The sequence below is a fragment of the Carcharodon carcharias genome, chromosome 31 (genome assembly GCF_017639515.1).
Source record: "Carcharodon carcharias isolate sCarCar2 chromosome 31, sCarCar2.pri, whole genome shotgun sequence".
NCBI lineage: Eukaryota > Metazoa > Chordata > Chondrichthyes > Lamniformes > Lamnidae > Carcharodon > Carcharodon carcharias.
In genome coordinates, this window is record NC_054497.1 from 658,157 (window position 1) to 679,894 (window position 21,738).

Below are 21,738 nucleotides of genomic sequence, written 5' to 3' on the forward strand. Positions count from 1 at the left end.
ACTGTGGTAAATTTTCCACAACAGGAATTGCTCGATCTTTTTTTTAAGTAAGGATGTTAAGGGCTGTGGAACCAAAGCAGGTCAATGGGCTTCAGGTACAAATCAGTTTATGAACTGGATTTTATTCCCTCCCACTGGTGGGTTTCAAGGTGGGTGTTGAGGTGGATGGGGGGGGGTGGTGGGGGAAGCTCATACAATCAGCTTGCTCACTACCTAGCTGCGCGCCCCTGGGCTGACTCAAATTTTACAGGGCGGGGTGGCTAGTGGAGGTGTCAGGCCCATCTTTAGGCCTATTGATGTGCTTAAGCTGAGCATTGGCCACTTGGGGCTTCATCTCCCCCCACCCACCCACCCCCCCACAACCCCCCAACTCTGCTATTTTGCCCGCTGTAGATTGAGACCCCTTGCCAAGCGGGTTGCTTGGCTGCGCAGGTTGGTGTTAGGCAAGGAGGGAAGCCCTCTTTTGTGGGTCCCCTGGGTACATTGGAGGCCTCCCCCTTCCTTCCTCCTTTACACTTGACCCCACCAGCCCAGCCTCTCAAGCACACCTGGCCCCAGTGATACCCTGGACTTACCCTGGAGCCTGGACTCCTCTTTGTCGAGAGTGCCTCCAGTCCCAGCAGTGGTCACCACGCCCATCTGGCCCTGCTGGGACTACAGAGTTGCCGGACATCTGATTGGCCAACAACTCTCTAAGGCAGGACTTCCTCCCAAGATTGGTGTGGAGGCCTCACCTTGAAACAATTAACGGTTCTCCCTCTTAGAGTTAGTTTGTTAAGAAATAGCTGTCACTGTGGTGAGCAGGTTCACCCCTGAGTTCTTAACAGTCTACTTGGAAACAACAGCTCCCTGTAAAATCCAGCCCATGACCCTAATTAAATGGCAGAACAGGCTTAGGGACTGAATGGTCTCCTTCTGTTCCTCTGGTACCATACAGAGAGAGGTACAAACTTTGTTGGAATATGGATTGGCCTGTACCTGTAAGTGAGCTAAATTTTATGGAGCATTTACAAAGCGCACAACAACAACTTGCATTTACAGAGCACCCCCCACCGCACCCCCCCCCCCCCCCCCACCCCACCCCCCCCACCCCCTTAACACAGAGCAACAGCCAAGATGCTTAACAAGGATGTTATCAAAAGAATACCTGAACCACCAAAGTAGATATCAAGGCAGATGACCAAAAGCTGGGTCAAAAGGATAGGATTTGAGGAGGAAAGATGGGTAGGCAGAGGTTTAGGGAGAGGATTCCAAAGCTTAGGCAGCTGGAGGCATGGCCACCAATGGTGGAATGGTTAAAATCGGGGATCAAGAGGTCGGAGTTGGAGAGCTGCAGAGACCTTGAATGGCTGGAGGAGGTCACAGAGAGAGGTGGGAATAATGCCATGGAAGTGTTTGAAAACACAGAAGAGGGTTTTAAAATGGAGGCTTAGTCAGGCCAGGAGTCAATGTAGGTCAGTGAACCAAGGGGTGTAGGGCAAACGGGACTTATTGAAAGTTTTGACGCAGGCAGCAAAGTTTTGGATGAGCAGAAAGTTTGTGTTGGGTGGAAACTGGCCGACCAGGAGCAAGTTGGAACATTCAAACCTAGAGACGACAAAGGCATGAATGGGGGTTTCAACAGATGATGAATTTTACGAGCTTATTAATATTTTATGAAACTTCTTTGCTGAAGTTTTGGTCATAATGTTGAATGGAATGAATTATACACCCTGTAGGGGTTAGTTGGGGCCTGGAAAAGGGAAGATGGTGCATGGTCTGCAGAAGGAACATTCTAGATGGGCTGAATGGCACCTCACAACAGCAACAACTTGTAGTTATGTAGCACCTTTAGCTTAATAAAACATCACGGAAGCATCATAAATCAAAATTTGATGCTGAGCCACATTAGGGGATACCAGGGCAGATGACTAAAAGTTGATCAAAGAGAGTGGGTTTCAAGGAACGGCTGAAAAGAGGACAGAGAGATGGTTAGGGGGCGGAGAGATTTAAGGAAGGAATTCCAGAGATTGCAGGGGCTGGGGATGTTGAAGTTATTGAAACCGATGGGGGATGAGGTGCTGGGTTACGAGATTCAAATCAGGGATGCTCAAGAGGCCAGGATTGGAGAAGTGTGAATATCTCAAAGGGTTGTGCAGCTGGGGAGGATTTACAGAGATGGGGAGTGTGGCGGAGAGAGAACATGGAGAGATTTGAAAACAAAGATGAAAGTTTTTAAGATTAAGGCCTTGATCGACCTGGATCCAGTGCAGGTCAGAGAGCATGGGGGAACGAAACTTGGTACAAGTAAGGACATGGACAGCAGAGCTTTGGATGCCCAAAGTTTATGGAGGGTAGAATTTGGGAGACTAGTCAGGACTGCTTTGGAATAGCCAAATTTGGAGGTTTGGACAAATGTTTCAACGACAGATAAGATGAGGGAGGGCCAGATCTGCGTGGTGTTACAATAAGAGAGGAAATAGACAGTCTCAGTGATGGCATGAATTTGTAATCAGAAACCCCTGAAATACTTTGGAAGCGTTAGTCACTGTTGTAATGTAGGCAATAATGAGATATTAGGAGGGGAACTGCAAAGCAATAACCAAATCCACCATAATTAATAAAACAAAGGATTGCTTAATGTACAGTTTACAGAGAAACAGCTTACACTTTCACATCATTACCAAGGCTGAGAGAAAGTAAGGTTTTGCGCAGCCTGGCTGGAAGCCTTGGCACTTCAGTCCTACTGAACTGTACAAACTGATCGCGATCTGCATTAGCCTTTAACATAACATGTTGCATTCCAGTCAGCTCTTACACTTGGACACATGGTCAAGGACAATGATTAACTTACTGGTTTACTGAACAGACTTGGTATTCCCTTCACTCTGACATCTCCTTGACCCTGTGAAATGTGGGATCTTGCCTAAATGCTCGGTTCAATATTTGGACCCAGCTAGCGAGTATTTCCAGCATCTGCAGTTTTTTGCTTTAATCTTAGTATTGACAGATTGCCCAGCCCAATCCTGTCCACATGCACTGCCCACACACACACACATACACACACACACACAGCCTCTGGCCACACTCTTTGTCCATACCCACCATCTAAACCCTCCTGCCATACTCATTGTCCACACTCTCTGCCCATATCCCCTGTCCAAGCATACGCCTGTGTTAACCTGATACCAAGCCAGTTGGAGAAGTATGAAATTAGACATTAATACTTTTCTAGATAACAGGTTTAATTACAAAATGCTGCATTACACATGATGGCTCCCTACCTACTACCCCCCAGCCTGTGTCCCAGCAGTCTCTCTTTATACATGTTCTAACTACTTAATTAAACCATGCCCTTCACCTGTGTATCTTAACAATGTGATTAACACCATTAACACTCTGTCCATTCCCCCTGCCTGCGCATACACCCTCTGCCTATTCCATCTGCCCATTTCCCCTGCCTACACACTCTGCCCACATCCCCTGTCCCCATACACACACATGCACACTCAAACACACACACATACACACACACACACACACACACACACACACACACACACACACACACACACTCTGCCCACATCTTCTCCCCACACGCACATTTCAGCTGGCATAATTGGGTAGTGAATAAGGATTGAAAGCCCTGCCTCGATTGCTTTTGCCTCACCAGTCTTTGGGTACTGAGGCCAGTCATGGAGCCTGTATTGGGATCCACCAGCTTGGCATTGGGGCTCTGGTCCAATTGTCTTCTTGACCTTTCCGTCACCTTAACAACAGCTCTTTCTGCTTGCAGGCCGTCTTCTGGACATTTTGCGTTCACGAGGTAACCGTGGATATGAGGCCTTCCTAGAGAGCCTGGAACTCTACTACGCTGAACTGTACAAGTTAATAACGGGCAAAGAGCCAACCAGATGTTGCTCAGTGTTGATTGGTAAGTAACTGGCTGTTTCTCTAACTAAATATTTCCATAATTAAACATCAACCATTGGATTGCCCACCGATCAATTAACTCACAGATGACTGAATTTCAGAATTTAAGGATTAATCCAACACGTTATTGGAGACCTGTAAATCTAATCCAGGGAAACTCTGTCAACATTCACTGGATACTGGTGATTGGTTAATGTTCCAGAGTTGAAAGTTGAACCCAGTTTCTAAGCAAGACCATTTTGTGCCCATTTTACCAGACCCAAATTTCATCCAATTCATCACAGTTAGTTTGGCAAAATGAGGTTGGAATTGCAGGGTTTGCATCCTGTGTTGTCATGCTATCTAATCCATGACTGGATAATGGTGGCCCCTGGTTATGCACCATCTAGTGCCCCATCTCTCACTGTTTCGTGTCTGGTAGTGCGCTGGTATCTAATCCTCATTATGAGACTCCTTCTATAAACATATCCTTTTACTCCATTCTCCCCCATGTGCTTGTCTAACTTCCTCTTTGATGCATTTTGGGATTTTACCTCAGCTACTCCATGCGGCAGTGAGTTCCACACACTCCTCACTTTGCTGGATTGTCTTCTGAATTCCTTTTTGGATTTATTATAGACTTTCTAATATTAATGGCCCCTAGTTCTGGCTTCCCACACAAGTGGAATCATCAGCAAGGCTACAATATCACAATCTTAATGGCCTCCATTAATTTCCCCCTCTAGAGAATAGACCTTCAGCCTAATCCTTCCTTTTATTGGTATAACCTCTCCATATAACCTCTCCAAACCACATCTGGAGTATTGTGTACAGTACTGGTCTCCTTATTTAAAGAAAGATGTAAATGTGTTAGAAGCAGTTCAGAGAAGGTTTACCAGACTAATACCAGGAATGAGTGGGTTGTCCTATGAGGAAAGGCTGGACAGGTTAGGCTTGTATCCACTGGAGATTAGAAGAGTAAGAGGTGAATTAATTGAAACCTTTAAGATCCTGAGGGGTCTTGACAGGGTGGATGTGGTGAGGATGTTTCCTCTTATGGGAGAATTTAGAACTAGGGGTCACTGTTTAAAAATAAGGGGTCACTCATTTGAGTCAGAGATGAGGAGAATTTTTTTCTCTCAGAGGGTTGAGAGTGTTTGGAATTCTCTTCCTCAAGAGATGGTGGAAGCAGAGTCTTTGAATATCTTTAAGGCAGAGCTAGATAGATTCTTGATTAACCAGGGGGTGACAGGTTATCAGGGGTTAGGCAGGAATGTGGGGTTGAGGTTACACTTAGATCAGCCAAGATCTTGTTGAATGGCAGAGCAGGTTCGAGGGGCTGAGTGGCCTACTCCTGCTCCTAATCCATATGTTCATTCTGGTAAGATTCTTATAAACATTGTATTCACCAGCTCCAGTGTCTCTCTGTGCTTTTTGGGAGACCAGAACTGTTCAAATTATTACCCCAAGTGTCTGAGGTGTTCCAAAGCTACAAATGTGACCATGGGTTTAAAGGTGCCCAACAAAGACCTGATTGGGCCAGTTCCATGGAAACTGCTTTTCAGGCCTGTATAATGAGCTGAGAGTTCCAGCACCAATGGGCTGATCTGTCAGGTGGCCTGTGATATTTGGCAGCAAGCACTCTGTCCCTGGAGGCACATAGCCAAGCCGGCTCAGAATTTGGCATGGCACATCCCCTGATACATTTCTACCTCATTTATACAATATTGTCAGGTACATAGGCCCATAAATGGGCTAGTAGGGAAGATATGTGATCAGCTAACAGTGTAAGCAGAGGGAACACCACACACCCAGGCTTAGGGTTGCCAATTCTGGTTGGACTTTTTCCTCGAGGTTTCATCACATGGTCTTCTAGTTCCCGCTCCTCTCAACAATAATGACAACTTTGTCTTATAACATTTTTAATGTACTCAAACATCCCAAGGCACTTTTTTATGCATTCATGGGATGTGGGCTTCGCTGGCCGGGCCAGCATTTATTGCCCATCCCTAATTGCCCTTGAGAAGGTGGTGGTGAGCTGCCTACTTGAACCACTGCAGTCCATGTGGTGTAGGTACACCCACAGTGCTGTTAGGGAGGGAGTTCCAGGATTTTGACCCAGTGACAGCGAAGGAATGGAGGTATACTTTCAAGTCAGGGTGGTGAGTGGCTTGGAGGGGGACTTCCAGGTGGTGTTGTTTGTGTTGAGTATAATGGAACAACATCTGACACTGTTATGATCTCGAAGAAGACCAGTAATTTTTAAAAAGAAATTTTAATTTCTCGTTATTAACTGAAAGAATTGCACCAAATGCTATCATATTTTAAACAAACAAATATTTACTGTACAAGAGTTAACAAAGTAAGTAATGATAATATTAGAAAAGCAGGTCCCTGTAAGAGTGAATTGAGAGCAGGTGATGCTCATTGAAGCCTGTACTTAAGAGCTGGGTTTTTCCCTAGTTGAGGGTTTTGCTTCAGGATCCATAAGGGATGGGTGGAAACTCGTCTTTGTACTGAACTATAGCTTAACAACAAAACAGTTCACAGAATCACTGAATGTCTTCGGCTGCCTGGTTTGGTAAATGGATACTCACCTTTTGAACAATTACTATTAACTTAACACTATTTTTTGTAAACTCTTATACTTTACACCCAAAGATCTCAACTGTACATAAGAACATAAGAAATAGGAGCAGGAGGAGGCCTTTTGACCCCTCAAGCCTGCCCCGCCCTTCAATAAGATCATGGCTGATCTTCCCCAACTCCCCTTTCGTACCAGCTCCTTGCTCTATTGTTATTTCCACCCCAGAGTTTCTTTATACTTTACAGAGTCCTCAGGGAAAAATGTTAGAAGCTAATATTATAGCAGGGCACTTAGAAAAATTGAAGGCAATCAGGCAGAGTCCACATGGTTTTGCAAAAGGGAAATCATGTTTAGGCCAATTTATTGGAGTTCTTAGAAGGAGTCTCATAACAATGAACCGGCTATCCCTCACATCTCTGATTCCTGTGTTTTGTTTGAGACTCCAGGGCACTCTGAAAGAGCTGACAATCCTACCCCAGGCTCTTGATGCTTTTTTGTGTAGCAGTAACATATTAAGTAGGTAGGCCATTTTTCTGTTGGTTCTTGCTCTCTAGGGTGCTACCTGACTCTAGTGCCCACTGACTGTCAAAGTTCGCCACTGACATTACCTGTAGGTGTGAAGAATTTGACATCCTTAGGGTTCATGGTGACTGAGACACCATTGGATGTAAGAGCGAGTAGGATCCTAGACCCATAGGAATGAGAGGAGGCCACTCAGCCCCACGAGCTTGTTCTGCCATTCAAATGGATCATGGATGATCTATATCCAGTGCCTCAGCTCGGTGACCCAAGCCCTCCTCCTGTGATGTGCCAAGCCCACCGACCAGGTCAGACAGCCTGCCTGTGTGTCTTTATTTAATAATCATTTCGTAGAAGGAAAATGAAAGAAGGACTTGCATTTCTACAGCTCCTTTCATGACCACTGGATATCTCAAAGCCCTTTACAGCCAAAGAAGTAATTTTCAAAGTGTGGTTACTGCTTGTAATGTAGGAAACACAGCAGCCAATTTATGTGTAGTTAACTCCCACAAAGGACAATGAGGTAATAACCTGGATTACAAAGCATTACACAGAAATAGGCCTTTCAGCCTCTACTTGTATGGTTGTTGATGTGGTGGTGTAGTGGTATTGCTATTGGATTAGTAATCCAGAGGCCCAGGTTAATGCTTTGGGGACCCAGGTTCAAATCCCACAATGGCAAGTTCAATGAAAAAATAGCAATGGAATTAAATGTCTCATGATGGCCATGAAACCAGTGTTAATTGTTGTGAAAACCCATCTGGCTTTTTAATGCCCTTTAGGGAAGGAAATCTGCTGTCCTTACCTGGTCTGGCCTATATGTGACCCCAGACCCACAGTGATGTGGTTGACTCTTAAAGGGACAATTAGGGATGGGTAATAAATGCTGGCCTCGCCAGTGATGCCCACATCCCAAGAATGAATGTTAAAAAAACTTGAACCCCATCTCTCCTCTCCTAAATCTATCGATTCTCTTTGCCCTCATAGGCTTGTCTAGCTTCCCCTTAAATGTATCTACACTTTAATCACTCCCTGTGATAGCGAGTTCCACATTCTCACCGCTCAGGGTGAGGAACTTCCTTCTGAATTCCCCAATGAGTTTCCAGGTGACTATCTTATATTGACGGCCTCTAGCTCTGCTCTTCCCCACAAGAGGAAACATTGTCCCTGTATCCACTCAATCAAAACCTTTCATCATTTTAAAGACCTCTCTCAGGTCATCCCTCAGCCAGATAATCTGCTTTTTTGTGATGTTGTTTGAGGAATAAATGTTGGTCAGGACACCTGGGAGAAGTCAGCTGCTTATTTTTGAAATAGTGCCATGGGATCTTTTAAGTTCACCTGAGAGGGAAGGCGGGGCTTCGGTTTAACGTCTCAACCAAGAGGCGGTACCTCCTGCGATGCAGCACCCCTTCAAAGGGGCACACTGTAGTGTCAGCCTAAATTTACATGCTGAGGTCCTACAAGGGGACATAAACCCGGAGCCTTCAGGCTCAGAGACGAGACTGCTGACCAACTGAGCCAAGGCTAATACATACCAGAGGCTCACAGACTGACAGGTCTAACAAGGAGGCAAGATGAGTTGATGGAGTTAGGACACGGATCAGCAATGATCTTATTGAATGGCAGAGCAAGCTGCAGGGCCTGAATGACTTCCTCCTAAGTTCCGCATGTGACGTGACAGGTTAAGCGAGTGGTCAACAAGATGGCAGATGGGCTATAATGTAGGGACGTGTGAAGATATCCACTTTGGCCAGAAGAATAGAAGGAGCGGAATATTTTTGATAAACTTGCAAGTGTTGACGTGCAAAGAGACTTGAGGGTGCTCGTATAAGGAATGCATAAAGTTAACATATAGGTACAGCGAGCAAATAGAGAGGCAAATGGCATGTTGGTCTTTATTGCACAGGGACTGGAGTACAGGAATAAAGAAGTCTTGCTACAATTGTACAGGGTTTTGGCGAGACTGTACCTGGAATACTGTGGGCAGTTTTAGTCTACATAATTTAGAAAGCATATACTTGCAATGGAGGCAGTACAGCAAGGGTTCGCTAAACTGGGATGAGGGGGATTGTTCAATGATGAGGCTGAGTAAATTGGGTCTGTTTTCACTGGAGTTTACAGGAGCTAGAGGTGATTTTATTGCAACATACGAGATTCTGAGGGGACTTGATAGGGTGGACGCTGAGAGATCGTTTCCACTGGTCGGGGAGTCTAAAACACAGGGGCACAGTCTCAGGATAAGGGGCCGATCGTTTAGGACTGAGATGAGGAGAAATTACTTCACTCAAGGCGTTCGGAATCTTTGGAACTCCCTGCCCCAGAGGATTGTGGATGCTCCATCACTGAATACATTCAAGGCTGGGATAGACAGACGTTTGGTCTCTTAGGGAAGTAAGGGATATAGGGAATGGGCAGGGAAGTGGAGATGAAGCCCAAGGTCAGCCATGACTATTGAATGGCTGAGCAGGCTCGATGGGCCACATGGCCTCCTCCTGCTCCTATTTCTTGTGTTCTTGTGTGACACAAGACAATGCTCAGATGCAGGTCTGCCGAAACTCAGGACTGACTCGGTGAGAGTTAACTATGTTGGCCATGGCTCTGAGTTGAAGTTCCAGTCCAGGACTTCAGTACAAAGGTCCAGTGCTGAGGTAGTGCTGCACCCAGAGGTGCCACCTTTTAGCTGAGATGTTAAACCAAGGCCCATTCTTCCCTCTCAGCACAATTTGTCATTCCCCTCTCTCTCTCTCTCTGTGACCTCCTGTGACCCTATGTTACCGCAGCGACTACAATTCAAATGTATTTCATTAGCTATAAACTGCTTTGGGTGTCCTGAAGTTGCAAAAGGTGCTAAATAAATATAAGTCTCTCCTTTTTCCCAAAACATAAACATTTTCTGTCCCTCTTCCTCTATCACCTCGACACACAAGTTGATAAAAATAAAATATTCTATTTAAAGGAAATTTCGGGGAATTATAGATCTCACTGCATACGAAGGTTTAATAAAGGTGTTTGATAAAGTAGATAGGGAGAAAGTGTTTCCACTGGCAGGAGGGTCAGTAACCAGAGGGCACAGATTAAAGATAATCAGCAAAAAAGCAAGAGGGGAGGTCACAGATGCTAAAGGGAACAGACAAAGTAGACGTGGGGCGGATGTTCCCCCTTGTGGGGCATTCTAGAACGAGAGTTTTAGGCTGAGGGTTGGTAGATTTAAATCAGAGTTGAGGAGGAATTACTTGTCTCAAAGGGTTGTGAATCTGGAATTCACTACCCCAGAGTGCAATGGATGCCGGGACGCTGAATTAATTTGAGGAGGAGATAGACAGATTTTTAATTAGTAACGGGTTGAAAGGTTATGGGGAGAGGGTGGGAAATTGGAGTTGAGGCTGAAATGAGATCAGCCATGATCGTAATGAATGGCAGGGCAGGCTCGAGGCGCTGAATTGTCCACCCCTGCTCCTCGTACTTATGCTCTTATGTTATGTTCTTATGTAATCACAGAATTGTTACCGTGCAGAAGGAGGCCATTTGGCCCATCGTGTCTGCACCAGCCCTCTGAATGAGCAACCGACCCACTGGCATTTCCCTGCCTTCTCCCCGTAACCCTGCATGTTCATCCTTTCCAGATAATCTTTTAATTCCCTCTTGAATGACCCGCTTGAACCTGCCTCCCACTAAACTCTCAAGCAGCGCATACCAGACCCTAACCACTCGCTGAGTAGGAGAATAGTTTCTTACATCATTTCTGCTTCTTTTGCCAATGACTTTAAACCTGACCCCCCTCTTTCTCTACCTTTACACGAGTGGGAACAGCGAGAAGGATAATGACTTTTATGCAGGATTATTAAGGATGTTGGGAACAGATTCGACAGAAACTTGGAAAGGGGAATTGGATAAACACTTGAAAAGGAGAAATTTGCAGGACTTTGGGGGAAAGATCAGGGAGAGTGAAACTAAACTGTGTAGGTCCTTCAAAGAGCAGACACAGACATGATGGGCTGAATGGCCTACTTCTGTGCTGTTAGATTCTGGTCAGAGATCACTTGGGCTATGAAAATCCTTTGCCAGTCCATAATGGAAGCAGAAAGCTGCTCCAGAGATCCAGCATAATCTGTGTTTCTGTCAGAGGAGATGTATCCCTGGGGGAATTACTAATCTCAGTGAAACTCTGGCTTTACTCAAGTGAGCAGGCCTGCTGGGAGATGACAGGTTGAGGCAGGAATGCCTGTAATGCATGCCTGTTGCATCCTGTCCTGAACAGCTTAGCTCAAGGAATCTTGACTTCACTCTCTGGGTAAAATGTTTCTCTTGAACTCCCTTTGGGGCTTATTAATGATTACCTATTTGTTTATCATCGAAGGCAAAGCCAAAGGACTTGTTTTGAATTTGGGGACTGTTCTCTATGCAGGAGTTAAAGGGCCCATTTTGTCTAATTTCTCTTGGTCTTTCTCCATGTTATAAATGGAAAGACATGCATTTCTGTAGCGCCGTTGACACCCTCATGACCTCCCAAAGCACTTTACATCCAGTGAAGTACTTATTGCATGTGTGGTCACTGAAACAGTTCCACACGTAGTAATATGGTCATGTTATGGACTCGAGTGCGAGGTGGATTGAATTATTATTACTGTTCCCCTCTTCTGCCCGTGACAGCAATTGTTTTAATCCCTAATTTAATTTGTTTCCTTTAGAACCTTTCCCCCGGTTGAAATGGGCCGTGATATGTTTCACAAACCCCGGTTTATAAGGTCCAATGTTAAAAATAACCCCACAGCAAACTCTTTTAAGGTGGAACAAAACTAGGATTTATTAACAAATTCAAAACTCGAGGGAATAATCGCGACTCACATTCACACTCACAGGGCTGAATTTTCCCCCATTGGGGAGTAGTTGAGCGGGCACATGTGGACACGCTTCCGATCAGCATCCCCGAGTGGGGGCACAGCACCATTTTACATGGGTGGGCCAATTAAGCCACCCAGCGGGGACGCCAATTGGGAGCGCACCCACATGCGCCCGCCCGTCATGTGATACTGTCACATGAGTTGGGGCATGTCCATAATTTTCACAAAAGGTTTATTAAGATTTTTTAAAAACCTACATGAAACCTCATCCTGCCCGTGGATGAGGTTTCACGTTTTCTTTAGTTGCCGCTGAGGCTCCTGGCCTGTCCACCAGCCTTAACCGTTCGTCAGGCTTTGATTCTCTCTCCCCGCACCCCCCCACCCACCCCCCCCACCCCCCCCACCCCCCCACCCCCGCATCCCCACAGAAGCTGCCCTCATGTACTGGCGGCTGTTTCAATCCATGTTCCAGGAGGCTCAGAATCCGGTTCCCTGAGTTTGCAATCCCGGATCTGCCTCCCTTTATCCCAGTTCGAGATCTGGGATTCAGCCGCGGAGGCTTTGGAATCTATCCTGCAAGTCTCGGCAGGGAGTTTGGAGAAGTGGTAACAACAGATGAAAGAGATCAGTCATGAGAGCAGCGTTTGTTTCCCAGAGGGATGGGCTGGCAATTGCACCCACATCCCATTCAATGGCAAACAACGGAAGGAACTTCCCTGCCTATTCATGTCGATTGTCAGGGCTAGATTCTAAGGACAGGATTTGTAATGTTAACCATTTACTGTGCAGGCTCTTGCACTGAAGGTGTGTGAGGTGAAAGTTGAGCAGGAATGTCTGCACAGTTAACAGGGTCGTGATTAGCAGTCAGGGATTTTTTTCCTCTACGACTGAAGAAAACTCGTTGCAAACCTTTCACACAAAAATAGGATTGAGCTCCGGACACTCCAGAGTGTGATCTTCGATTAGTGGTAAGTGCCTCTAACATAGCAGACATGCAATCTGTAGCATATTCATGAGACAAAGAAAGACTTGCATTTATATAGCACCTCTCATGACCACAAGATGTCCCAAAGTGCTTTATAGCTAAGGAAGTGCTTTGGTTGTGTGGTTAGTGACGTACTATAGGAAACATGGCAGCCAAATTGCTCAGAACATGGTTAGCAAAGAGATAACAACCTTTGTTTTCTGTGATGTTGGTTAATGGGTAAATATCGGCAATGACACAAGGGATAATTACCCCACTCTTCTTCAAGATAGTGCCACGGGATCTTTTACATTCACCCGAAAGAGCGAGTGGGCCCTCGGTTTCGTGTCTCATCTGAAAGACGGAACCCATGACCATGCAGCACTCCGACAGCCAGCCTGAATTTCTCTCCTCAAGTCCGAGAGTCGAACCTGAACTCACAACCTTCTACCACAGGGGGCAGAGTTCTACCAACTGAGCCTCAGCTGACACATAACCACAGGACCGCAAGACTTAAACTTGTAAATTTATGCTTACATCTCAGTTAAAGCCTAAATCAGCCGCATGGGACTGAGGGGAGCTTTGACAAGACTAAAGCACTCAACCATGGCTATTATAATATTAGCAGTGACCAATAGGGTTTCCCTTAAGGTTGTCAGTGTTATTAATTTACTCTTCTGTCTATCCTCCCACATGACTGCCTCCACAGTGGAAGAGGGTTACGAAGGACTGACGCAGTTCCTGATGAATGAGGCAGTTAAGCTGCAGCAGCAACTGAAGGCCAAGGACATGGAGATCCACAAGCTCCACGGCAAGTGTGAGGCCCTGCAGGAGAGCCACAAGCAGCTCAGCCACCACAATGAGGAGCTGCGGAGCTGCCAGGAGCGCTACAGCAAGCTGAAGGAGGAATTCAGCCTCTACAACAATGAGCTGAACAAAATCAAGGAAGACAACTACCTGCTGGCGTTGCGTTATGCCCAGCTCAACGAGGAGAAGAGTGTGGCGGTGATGAGGAGCCGGGTGCTTCAGCTTGAGGTGAGATGCCAGAGCGGCAGGACTTCCTTTTCGTGTTAGAGCAGATGGTGGCTGATTCCACACTCCCAGTGTTAGATATAGCTCTTGGGGCGAAAGGGATCAAAGGATATGGGGAGAAAGCGGGAGCAGACTATTGGGTTGGATGATCAGCCATGATCATGATGAATGGCAGAGCAGGCTCGAAGGGCTGAATGGCCTACTCCTGCTCCTAGTTTCTATGTTTCCATGGGAAACTGCTGGTTCTCCACCCTGAAATTTTGCCGAAATATAACGGCTTATAAAGTACGTACTCACATTTATACAGCACTTTTCACTATCAAAGGACATTCCAAAGCACTTTACAGCCCATGACATGTAGTCACTGTCATAATACAGCAACCAATTTCTGCGCAGCAAACTCCTACAAACAGGCACTGATCCAATCACCAGATCCATATTTTAATGGATTATGGTTGAGGCGTGAATGTTGGCCAGGGCACTGGGGATAAGCTCCCCCGCCATTCACCGAAATACTGCCAGGGCAGGCTAGGGATTCGGGGTTTAATGGCTCATCTGAAAGGCAGCACCTCAGGCAGTGCAGCCCTCCCTCAGTACCGCGCCGGGAGCCTCGCCAGCCTCGACTTTTGCGTTCACGTTTCGCCGGTGGGACTTGAACCCACAAACTTATGACCGGGAGGTGGGACCTGGGCAGAATATTGTGCTTGCCAAGTGGGTGCCCACCTGACCCAAACCAGCGTCAAATGACACACGATGTCCTCGAGCGCTCGCGCGATATTTTGGTCAGCTGGCACATGCAGGCATCGGCAGGGTGCCCTCCAACAATTAATGGGCCCATTAAGGTCCTTTAGTTACCAACTGAGTGAACCTTCTCGCTGCCCGTCCACCCTTCCAGCCGGCAGGTGGGAGACAAGGCCCAAGCGGCCTTTGGATTTTTCAGGAAACCTCACCCAAAGGTTTCCAAAAGGGAAATAAAATTAAAATGTGAACATTTCATTCATAACATGTCCCTGCCCAGAGTCACATGGGGGGGAGGTGGGGGGTGGGGGGGGGGAACATGTCTTTTTAACGTTTTAAAATCCTGTATCTTTTTTTTTTAATCTTCAGCTCCCTGAGGCAGCTCTGGCCTGGTCCAGACAGTGGTGAGCTCCGCAGCGCACGGTTCATGCTGGGCGGGCCTTATCTGGCCGGCCCCGCTCGCCCCCACTGAGCCCCACCCCACTACCCCCCACCCCCCCCAGCCTGTTACCCCTCCCCTCTGCACCCCAGAATTATCCCAATGTTAACCTTTACAGAGAAGCTCTCTGTGCCCACATCTAGCAGTGAGGCCTGAGGCCCAAATTCGGGCCTACCAGTTCGGGTGCCAAATCGAGCCTAGGGGAATTTTTTTAACCCAAAAAGCTTCAAGCCTATCAGGAATTCACATTGTTACCCGCCTGCTGAGTGTTGTCATGAGCAAGGCTGTGGGACGTTGAAGAGCCTAAAGGTGTAAGGATGGACTAAGGCCCTTTAGGGGGGGGCTTTGCAAATAGGCGCATGATATTATTCAGCGTAGGCTTGACCTAAACCATCATGGTTAAAGAGGTGGGGTCAGGGTCAGGCTTAACATCTGCTTCCTAAAAATCCAATACCACTTCTGTGCGCTACAGGGAGGGGGACAGAAGCCTGAAGGGCGATGGACAGAAGGATAAATTTGTATCGAGAGAGCGAAGGTGCTAGTGGAGAGAACATGTCTGGAAATGGCACAACCAGATCTAGCATCACTCATGCTGTGCAGCTCTTTAATTCTGGCACTGGTTTGTTGTCGAGGAGCACAGCAATTGAGTCGGGGGAGTGACAGAGGATTGGGCACCACCTTGTGTTCGCTCTGAGCACTGCAACGGATGTCTTCCTTTTCAACAATCCAGCAAACAGGAGATATCGAAGGGAGAAATGGTACCGAAGGGCAAATTTCTCAAGCTCAATGCTTGAAATGTTTTATTTAAACTGGGGAGGATTATAATTCCTGGTCTCCTCAGACACAGGTTAATGAGCACAGTGGGAGGTGATGGCATGGTGGTATAGTCACTAGACGGGTAATCTGGGGTAATTCTCTGAAGACCTGGGTTCAAATCCTAAAATAGCAGAGGTTGGAATTTCAATCCAATAAAAATCTGGAATTAAAAATCTAATGATGGCATAAAAACCCCATCTGGTTTCACCTGTGTCTATTAGGGAAGGAAATCTGCTGTCTTTACCTGGTCTACATGTGACTCCAGACCCACAGCAATGTGGTTGACTCTTAAATGCCCTCTGAACAAGGGCAATAAATATCCACATCCCACGAATGATTTTTTTTAAAAAAAAGGTGACAATACTGGCTCTGAGTTGTGATGGGGAGGGATGGTCAGTCAGGTTGAGAACATGACCTGGATTTGAGGAGAATGATCAGCACTGGAGGGGGTGCAGAGGAGATTCACCAGCATGTTGCCTGGGATGAAACATTTAAGTTACGAAGAGAGGTTGGATAGACTTGGGTTGTTTTCGTTGGAGCAGAGAAGACTGAGGGGCGACCTGATCGAGGTGTACAAGATTATGAGGGGCATGGACAGGGTGGATAGGGAGCAGCTGTTCCCCTTAGTTGAAGGGTCAGTCACGAGGGGGCATAAGTTCAAGGTGAGGGGCAGGAGGTTTAGGGGGGATGTGAGGGAAAACTTTTTTACCCAGAGGGTGGTGAGGGTCTGGAATGCGCTGCCTGGGAGGGTGGTGGAGGCAGGTTGCCTCACATCCTTTAAAAAGTACCTGGATGAGCACTTGGCACATCATAACATTCAAGGCTATGGGCCAAGTGCTGATAAAAGGGATTAGGTAAGTAGGTCAGGTGTTTCTCACATGTCGGTGCAGCCTCGATGGGCCGAAGGGCCTCTTCTGCACTGTGATTCTGTGGTTTAATGCAGAGTCAGGAAGAGCACTCCCACTTCTTCATATTCAGGTAAGTATATTTTAAACATTCACTTGTTGGCTGTGGCCTGCAGAGGTCCCTTTAAGGGCTGCATGCATAATAGGCCACATGTGTCCCTGCAGCCAATCCAGGAGGCTGCAACTGGTGCTCGGCCTCTTTCTCGAATATTGAAAGAGCCTAAAACCCGTTTCAGGCGTGGGTGCCTACACCAATATGGCAGGTGGCACACTTCCAGCTCAAAATGAGCACACACTTCCCACCAGCCTTATTTTGGGGGCTTAGGTCCCTGTTTAGTGCCTGTAAAATGAACATGGTGCCAACTATTTTCTAAGCCCTGGTACTGCAATTGGTGTGGATGAGCTGTACATAAGGTTGCCAATTGTGAGTAAATGTATTCCTGGAGGTTTCCCCACGTGACTTGCTCCTACGCTCCAGCCGTGAGTCAGCCAACACATCCATCCTTGTTGGATGGTCTTCCTACACCAAGTGGAAAGCAAAAAGGCTCATTACCCAATTGGATGATGCTTGACTGTCAACCAAACAACCTTTTTCCCCCATTTTCAATATTTTTATATCTGGAAAAGAGAAATGTTCAAAGAAAATGTCAAAAGAAAAACTTTTTTAATGTCCCAATGATTCTTCTCCAGGGTTGCACACACAGCAGTGTCTCTGGAGATTGGTCTTCAATTCCTGGAGACTCCAGGTCAATCCTGGAGGGTTGGCAACCCTAGCTGTACACCATGACCAAGGTTTCAGTCTTCCCAATATTTAATTTGGAAGGAATTTCTGCTTATCCGATCCTGGAAGTTAGGAAAGCATTGTGGAGGCAGTGGTGTTGTTGTACAGGATTGGTGATCCACAGAGCCGTGGCAGATGGTGGAATTTAATTTAAAAAAATCTGGAATTAAAAGTCTAATGATGACCATAACCATTGCCAATTATCATAAAAACCCATCTGGTTCAGTAATGTCCTTTAAGGAAGGAAATCTGCTGTTCTTACCTGGTCTGGCCTACATGTAATTCCAGACCTACAGCAATGTGGTTGACTCTTAAATGCCCTCTAAACAAGGGCAATTAAGGAAGGGCAATAAATGCCCACATCCCAAGAACGAATAATAAAAAAAAACAGAAGCAGAACAGCTTTGAGAGAGGTTTTCAGAGCCTTTGGAACTCTCTTCCTCAAAAGGTGGTGGAAGCAGAGTCTTTGAATATTTTTAAGGCTGAGGGAGATAGATTCTTGATTAACAAGGGGTGAGGTGAAACGTTATTGGGGGCAGGTAGGAATGTGGGGTTGAGGTTACAATCAGGTCAGCCATGGCCATGATCTTATTAAATGGCAGAACAGGCTCGAGGGGCCGAGTGGCCTACTCCTTCTAACTCGTATGTTGAGGTAGAGCATGCATTTTACGCTTTTAGATGAAGTCATCTGGGGGGTAGCATGTAGATGAGAAACAGGTGGGTATCAAGGATAGGTGGACACCAGAGGGAACGGTGTGGAAGTGAGAAGAGAAGCCACTGCAGGTGACTATCTGGCTATGATTGGATAGGTGAGAATGGGACCAGTCATCCAGAGCTGGGTGACGGGCCAGAATCCAACGTGGGTAAGAACCGGGCCAGGGTTGACTTTGCTTCTCTGTAACCTGACGGGTTCTCTTCCAGAATGACCAGATGAAATGCAAGCTGCACGGGATTGAGGAGGAGTGCCTGATGGAACGAAGCCTCTCCAGAAAGCTGAAGGAGGACATCGAGAACCTGCCGAGCAAGCAAAGCATTAGAAAACTGCAGCTCAACAACGACCAGTTACAGACCACAATTCAGGAGCTGCAACACATTGTGCAGGTAATTAACTTCCACTGCCTTGTCAACACTGGGAAGTAGTGGAATATAGAATGCCATTTTATTTTGCTGCAGCCTCAGAAATAAGCCCCCCTGCTCCCATACCCTGGCAGCAGGTTGTACACAGGGCATCCTATGGGTCTAAGAGACAAGTTTCCAATTTAGCATTCATTTTATAGTAGGGCTTCGCCTGCCACTTCACAACATATTGGCCTGGAAAAGACACCTCGAGCTAGTATCACTCCAGGACTGCAATGTAGATAATGATTTCAGAACCAAAAATAAGAGTAGCTGGAAAAACTCAGCAGGTCTGGCAGCATCTGCAGAGAGGAACACAGTTAAAGTTTTGAGTCCAAATGACTCTTCATCAGAACTGAAGAAATATAGAAATGAGATGAAATATAAGCTGGTTGAGGAGGTGGGACAGGTGGAGCTGGATAGAGGGACAGTGATAGGTGGAGACAAAGAAGAGATTGTCAAAGATGTCATAGACAAAAGGACAAAGGGGTGTTGACGGTGGTGATATTATCTAAGGAATGTGCTAATGGGGACACTGAGGGTAGAAAGCAGGACAAGCTAGGTACAGATAGCCTGAGTGGGGGTGGGGTGGGGGGAAGGTACAGATAGCCTGAGTGGGGGTGGGGTGGGGGGAAGGGATCGAAATAGGCTAAAAGGTAGAGATAAAACAATGGATGGAAATACATTTAAAAATAATGGAAATAGGTGGGAAAAGAGAAATATATTTCAAAAATATAAATTATTGGAAAAAGGGAGATCGGAAAGGGGGTGGGGATGGAGGAGAGAGTTCATGATCTGAAGTTGTTGAACTCAGTGTTAAGTCCGGCAGGCTGTCAAGTGCCTAATGATTCCAGAGCATTGTAAAGTGTGGAATGATGCTCACCTCTTCCAGCACCCTCCCTCTAAAATCCAAGTATAGTCTGCCATGTAGTCACCTCACTCTCAAAACAATCAAAAGCCTTCACATCATTGGCAATTCCACAAAACAGCAGAACTAATATGAACTTGGAGATTGTGTTGGAAGAATTCCTCGATGGCAGAATGCACAGTGTAAACAGTAAACAAAGTGTAGTCACTGTATTAATTTGGGCAATTCAGGGGCCAATCTGTGCGTCGCCAGCTCCCACAAATTACAATGTGGTGACGATCAGGTAAGCTCCGATATTGGTCCAAGGATAAACATTGGCCAGGGCATGTGGGAGAATGTGTCTGCTTTTCTTCAAAGTTATACCACGGGACCTTTTACATCTGGGCAGACGGGGCCTCTGGCTTATCCAAACGACGGCACCTCTGACAGTGCATCACCCACTTAGTACAAGGGGAGGTGATGGCACAGTGGTATTGTCACTGGCCTAGTAATCTAGAGACCCAGGGTAATGCTCTGATGGACCTGGGTTTGAATCCCACCATGGCAGAGCGTGGAATTTGAATTGAATAAAAAGCTAGAATTAAAAATCTAATGATGGCCATGAAGCCATTGCCGATTGTTGTAAAAACCCATCTGGTTCACTAATGTCCTTTAGGGAATGGAATCTGCTGGCCTACATGTGACTCCAGGTTGATTCTTAACTGCTCCCTGAACAAGGGCAATTAGGGATGGGCAATAAATGCTGGCCTAGTGAGCAAAGCCCACATCCCATGAATTAATTTTTCAAATGTCTTAATAATAATGTGTTTATACAAATCCTTTGTGAGCAATTGGTGTCTTGTGCAGTAAATAAGCCCAAAGTATATCATAATAGCACTACATGGTGATCAGCAGTGGTCAAACAGTTGGCAGCAAGGTTAAACACAGGTACAACATGGTGATTCAGCCTTAGATCGTGCTCTGTGGCTTGGGAAGACCCTCGATGTTTTGGTCAGACCACAACGAAGTTGGAGAGTGTTGAAAATGACTGCAAAGAAAAGCCTTGGAGACACAACGGTGAGAAGTAAAGAGCTGGTAAGCAGACAAATCGGTCATGGTGAGATTGCAGCACGTAGCCTGTCAGCTTCATGAGTTGGGTAGCACGTCAAGAGAACCAGCACCGGGCTAGCTCCACTGGGAGAGGCAAGTGACCAGGGTGTGGGCTGGAATAAAAACACATTTCAGGATATGAGTGAGAAGTGGAATATCAATCACACTACTTCTTCTCCTCATTACCCTAGATCTAATTGCCTAGCTGAATGAATAATTCACACAGTGAAATCCCTCATTTTCAAATGTGGACAGACCAAGCATGTTCTACACGTTACAATATTACATCTGAGAGTGACACCTTTTAAGTGGAACTATTCCATTACCAGCAGAGCTCATGTTTGGCAGACCAGTCCATACCAATCTACCAACTCTTATCCATCATACTCTCTCAGAAACTAGAGGGGAATTTTTAAAACTACAAGAGGAGATGACCAACATGCACAATAGAAATACAGGTACAGAATTGCCAAGTTTACAGTAGGGACAACATGTTTACACCCAGGATGCCACAGAAGGTACATGGCAATCAGCTGATGTGACAAGGATTTGTTTGGGCCCAAGGTCCCATGAATTCATTACACACAAAGGCGCAATGGTGAGGTGTAACCGAGGATAAGTCAGATCCATTCCCGCTCCTCAACCAACGTACAGTTCAATTACATCTAGAACAAGATGCCACATGCAACCAGGAACAACATTCAGGAATGACGATCCCACGGATCACTGAGCAATTAAAGACACCCCCAGACAAGGTTGCCATCACAAAATCTGGGTGTACCAGCAGATTATGCTTTAGAGCTTCATAGATTCATCAATTCTATACACTTGTGTAATGGTAACTAAACATGAACATGTATTGTAAATAATTATACTTCTTTAGAATGGGGAAAAGTATCTTTAAAAAGAAAGGGGGGTGTTGTAATATGCCTTTATTGGATAGCAGCGTGTCATTACTAGAAGGAAAATGTGTCATGTGACCCAGTCTTAGTTTCACTTTTGCTTTGAGCAGAGCACACATGCACAGCTCTGATGTCTTCAAGCTTTATACCTAAGTCTAACTGTTCTCATGTACCAAATGTTAATAAATGAACCCACAACGTATTTACCCAAATCCCTTATGGGTGATTGGTGCCTTGTACCTTGTAC

General features: G+C 46.1%; 1 protein-coding gene across 3 annotated transcripts in view; it reads left to right on the forward strand.

Annotated features, from left to right (window-relative positions):
* Nucleotides 1–21,738, forward strand: part of LOC121271773 (caspase recruitment domain-containing protein 11-like) — a 112,409-nt gene that overhangs the window by 22,593 nt on the left and 68,078 nt on the right. For all 3 annotated transcript variants that reach the window (XR_005941756.1, XM_041178032.1, XM_041178033.1), the window contains exons 3-5: nt 3,776–3,913; nt 13,515–13,840; nt 18,438–18,617. Coding sequence is in view for 2 of the 3 variants with exons in the window: in XM_041178032.1 (XP_041033966.1) it covers nt 3,776–3,913; nt 13,515–13,840; nt 18,438–18,617 (644 nt within the window). In the remaining variant the exon portion in view is untranslated. The remainder of the gene's footprint in view (nt 1–3,775; nt 3,914–13,514; nt 13,841–18,437; nt 18,618–21,738) is intronic.